The sequence below is a fragment of the Aplysia californica genome, unplaced genomic scaffold (genome assembly GCF_000002075.1).
Source record: "Aplysia californica isolate F4 #8 unplaced genomic scaffold, AplCal3.0 scaffold00018, whole genome shotgun sequence".
Classification (NCBI taxonomy): Eukaryota; Metazoa; Mollusca; class Gastropoda; order Aplysiida; family Aplysiidae; genus Aplysia; species Aplysia californica.
Window position 1 is genome coordinate 1,995,533 of NW_004797288.1, and position 5,000 is coordinate 2,000,532.

The 5,000-nt window shown below is 41.5% G+C and overlaps 1 protein-coding gene across 1 annotated transcript in view; it reads left to right on the top strand.

Annotated features, from left to right (window-relative positions):
* Positions 1 to 5,000, top strand: part of LOC101858457 (sodium bicarbonate cotransporter 3) — a gene marked incomplete in the record, with an annotated part of 100,435 nt that overhangs the window by 63,321 nt on the left and 32,114 nt on the right. The window contains 2 exon segments of the mRNA XM_013086381.2: positions 1,092 to 1,274; positions 2,991 to 3,146. Coding sequence (XP_012941835.1) covers positions 1,169 to 1,274; positions 2,991 to 3,146 — 262 coding nt within the window.

Genomic DNA, 5,000 nt, shown 5'->3' on the forward strand with positions numbered 1-5,000 from the left:
CTCTCTCTCTCTTTCTATCTCTGTCTCATTGTCTCCCTTTCCCCTCTCTCTGACTGTGAATGGTATAGATTCCTGTTACTCTCGCACCCCCTTCTCTCTCACAGTCACATAGGCAGACAGACACATACATATACTCACATGCAACCATGAACAAGCACGCGCGTAGGTACACGCTCACACCCATAATACACACAGACCAACGTGCGCCGGAAACAATTTCCTGAATGAAGGGCAAACGAAACTGTACGTACATATAATCTTCCTCCTACCTTTACCCTTTCCTGCATGTGGAAAAACGTTTAATGCACTTCTTTTTATTGTGCATCACCCTTTGGCTACAACATTAAATTTCACATTCATCACTCTTGTGGATAAGATATTAAGATGTATCCTGTCATATAAGACAGCGGTAAGAAAGCCACAAGGCACACCTTGTGCTCAAGGAACATGGAGCAGCCCAGTCTGACTTTTCCGCTCCCCATGCATTATTCCTCTGCCGCTTTTCCGGGTTCTTGTGCCCAAAGTTAATTCATTACCCTACGTTCTATTGTCGTAATAGGCATGTCACGGGAAAATTAATTTCCCCGCGGTGTCATTTCAGGTTTTTTCTTCTTTAATGTGACGAGCCTTTTGCGTGATTCTACTGTTACGACATGCCCGAATCTTACAAGCTATGCGGTGCATGCCTTCTTTACCTTGAAAGCAGCCTGTTAATTCTACTGGAGAATTTATGAGCGCGATGCCAATTCAGAATTGCCGGCAGCAGCAACAGCAAACGCACAACAATGGTTGTTTACGTTAGAAGAATATTATAAAATTTAAGCGTCAGACCAGTGTTTGTCGACCTTTTTATCGTTAGCGGCCACTTTTGCCACCTTTATGAGGCTAACATTTTTGTACCGCCCGCCTACACGTATTCATTGGCAGGGCATTAAATAACACGCTCTACAACACGCATAATCCCCTCTACCCACTGAAAGAAATTTTCGCACTTGCCATTTCAGTCCAAAATCTACATTGAAATAAACCTTTTTATAAACGTTTCTTCCCTACTTCTCTCTATTCACAAATTCCGTTTTTCTATTTTCCAGTTCCGTGACGTTTTACAAAGACCACACCCCCTACTGAGCTGAACCGCCTATCAACGTGACCTATATCCAGCGTTGTCATGGATACGGTCCACCCAAGTGTCCTCCCCGAAGTGACAGGGGTCGGGGTTCAACGAGATCTGGGTGCAAGAAGGGAGATAAACGAGAATGCTATCGACACTGATGGTGAGTGAGAGACTATCCCCCATGACTGGTTGATGCACATAACAATATGTACGAGTTTGGCTGATCACATCTGACCGAGTAGAGATAAGGGCCCATGATGATGACCATAACGACTGCTTAGTGTAAGACTCCGCCATACACCATTTTGGAAAGTGACACCTCAGCAGGCTGCAGTCTATAGGCTGTTTTACGTTCTAGCTTGACCATGGTGGAATGAATTTACCCTATCCAAAATATGATGCTAAGTAGTTTGCGTATAGAATTAAAAAATGCATCTCTCTCGTTATTGAGATGGACACTGATCCATTGACCCTGCAATGGTCGCTCCTGTCTGTATTTATTTCATAATGAATGCCCCTGGACGTCCTTTGGTGTCATGTGTCTCTTTCAATCCTGTCACTTAATGAAATGTTAAACAATTGGTGTGCTTTGCTTCTTCTTTCCTATGAAACATCTATCGTCCTTATCTCCCCATCTTCTTTTTAATGTTTGTTACTCTCTTGTAACACCTCTCGCCTCTAATCTTCTGGCGCTCACATGACCTTATGCAGTTGCGAGCTCCGTAAAACCTTTACTAAAACTATTTTTTAAACCCCAAAAACAATTTTTTTAAAACGTGTTCATTGTCCATATGTTCCTTTTTTGAGATGGGTATCCTGTCTACGCACTTGCTATTTGATTTTCTACTTGCTTGTCTCCCTGTTTTCTTTGTTCAATTCCTGCTTTCCAACCCTCGATGGGGATCCCGCCCACCTGTCCATTCACGTACCGTCCATCTTTTCCCATTGTCCCATCATGTATTTGACTGTTGTCCGTCTGCCTTGACCTGTCCACATTATCACTCATCTAATAATTTGCTTGACTGCCTGCCTGATGGAATAATCTTGAGTTTTGTTTTGAAAAAACAAAAACAAATAGCAATTAATTTGTATGACGCATATCCCCGCTCGACTGCAAGCTCTATGCGTTTTACACTATATCATTGTCCCATCGGACATTTGAACCCAGAAACATTCTGGGCATGCCGGGAAGAATATAGTGCAAACGGATGATGAAGCCCTCAATACACCAACACACTGGCAAGATCATTCGCTGCTTGTAGCCGGGTACCCATTCCCACCTTGGTGAAATCGGGAAAATTTGTTTGAAGTGCCTTTACTACCCCTCTTACTCAGTTTAGAAAATGATTAGAGAGGGATTTCTTCGGTCCTATCAGTAAGAAGAGCCAGAAAGGGCCAATCCACGCAGAGTGCGGCACAGCAGCACAACAGAAAGACGGAGATGTTGTAAAATAATACCTGTCCCACACAAGCAACGAACCCTTATATTTTAATGTATTGCGCTCACAAAGAGAACTTAATTGTTGCACCACAGACTTAAGATTCATAAACGTCAGTGCTGTTGAAAAACATCAAAACAAATACAGCAGATAGGCCTATACACTGACAGTTTCGGGCACAACCCGTCTTCTTCGTTTGGTTTTGTTGTTTTTTTTCTTCTGGTTCCTTTTTCTTGTTGTTGTTGTTGCTGTTGTTGTTGTTGTTGTTGTTGTTGTTGTTTGTCTTTTTTGTTGTTGTGTGTTTTCGTTGATAGGGGAGTTACAACCATCTCTTGCCGCTTCAGTAGTTCAGTAGTTTAGTCATTTTGAATACTTTGGTGGTTGCATAATACATTGTTCTATATTCATAAGCTATTGGGATGTCATCCTCTCTACAGCGGCACAGCACAGAAGCGAGGCCTCCTACATCGGGCTGCGTCTGCCCAAACGACCGCGCCGACCTAGACCGCACAAATCTCGACGTCATCATGGAGACAAAGAGAAAAACTCATCGTCTGCGAATAATCAACCTATCACAGAACACTTTGCTCCAGGTATGTATGCCCGCTGTTCAAAGAACCGTATACGTATACATGATGATGATGGTGAAAATACAGCTCGTCTGTCAGTGTCTGATGATGACCAGTACATCCGCATCGGATAATATTTCTCCATCGAAATAGAAGAATTTAAGAATTTTGAGGTTAAAGATGACTTGTGGCTTCTGCTGTGGTCCATGAGACCAATTCAACTCGGTAATGAAACGACTAAAGCCCATGTCCACTTTAAGTGTGGGTTTGTGCTAACACTAACAGTTCCCTGCCCATGCTACCCTGTTGCCACCGCACTCTCCCATCCCTGAAGTAATTTGATAGGGATTGACGACAAAGAAAAGGGGCCGGGTAAATAAAAGCAGCAGATGTTTGACTGCAAAGCCTTGTTTAAAGTGAGAAAGATCTTAGGTATACGTGTATTATTTGATATATACGACATAATATCACCTTTATTTACGCAAACCCAACCCCCGTAAAATTTCGTTTTTTATAAAGCGTTCAGCTACAGGGCATGATCGGCGCCTTCTGGTTTCAAGACGAGGGCTGTAAAAACGAGACAATCATATCAGATAGATGTCTCACGTACTGAGAAAAATTTGTAGAAATGTTATGCAGTAGAGTCATGGCTCCTGTGGGACGGGGCCACTCCCAACACGTCAAGAGTGGCCCTTGTGCGGTTATATGAAAGGCTTATAATGGTCACCACATTCCCCTTTACTTGAGCCCCTTCAATTATTATCTTTGGGGTTTTTTGATGGACAGAGTCTGCGGAAACAACCAACATACAATCGAAACTTGATGTTGAACATGACGTCCAAAGAATCGACCCAGAAGCATGCTGCGGGGTTGCTCAAACTTTCCAGTGTTATATTGGAGCTTGTAGGGGGAGAAATGGCCAACGCCTAGATATTTTAAAAGCCATCACCTTTCTGAGATTTTTGACAATAGTAATTTTGTAATAAATTTGTTCTTCAAAGCACAAATAGTGACTACATTGTATTTGAAATAGAACCATATGGCTGATTTTAAGTAGGTGCAAAGTTCTGCGTTTCTCTCAATTATGGTTGAAATCTTTAGCATTTGATATTTTTCAAAAACTTGGTGGTTGATTTTTTTTCATATTGCAATTTAACTCCCCCTCCCCCCTCCCCCGGTTGAATTTTAATTCTTCAAAGTTTTGTTGAAATTGGTCCAAATATGGCCAAGTTATTTTCCTTCTTTTTTAGACTCCGGTAAATATAGATCTTGGCTTTAATTTTACAGCAATGGCACATTTTATTATGTGTTCCATTGCCATACTCCCTATAATATTGGTTCCATGCTACCATGAAACAATTCCCTTTGCAACCCAGGCTACTTAAACTACTGAGGCTGGTGGTATTCTCGTTATTTATCACACTTTTCGTTTTGGAGTATTTTGTCCATTTTTTTTCTCTTAAAGCTGTCCGAAATGTGGTGGAACAATTGGTACGGTTAACGACGAGTAAGTTGTTGGTTTGTTATATAGGTGTTGTCTGGTTGTCCCGTTCTGGGCTCTCGTGTCTTTACGATGTCTTGTAAATGGACGCTGCCCTAAACTGGAATTATGTACTTATTTCTAAAAGTTTCAGTTTTTTTCTAGGTTTGCTGTTGATCCTTATTTATTTTGCTATTGCTTTGGTTCCATCAATGTTGCATTCCCCTTTATTTTTTGGTAGTGATATATGTACCGTGCCTGTACCGACAACTTGGTTAGGTCGCAGATTCTAAAAAAGATTATTATTGTGGTTATGTATTTCCTTGTCGTTAATGGTTCCAGCTTTGTTTCTCTCTGTTTTGTCGTTCCTTTTGGTTTTATATTTTCCTTCAGAACAA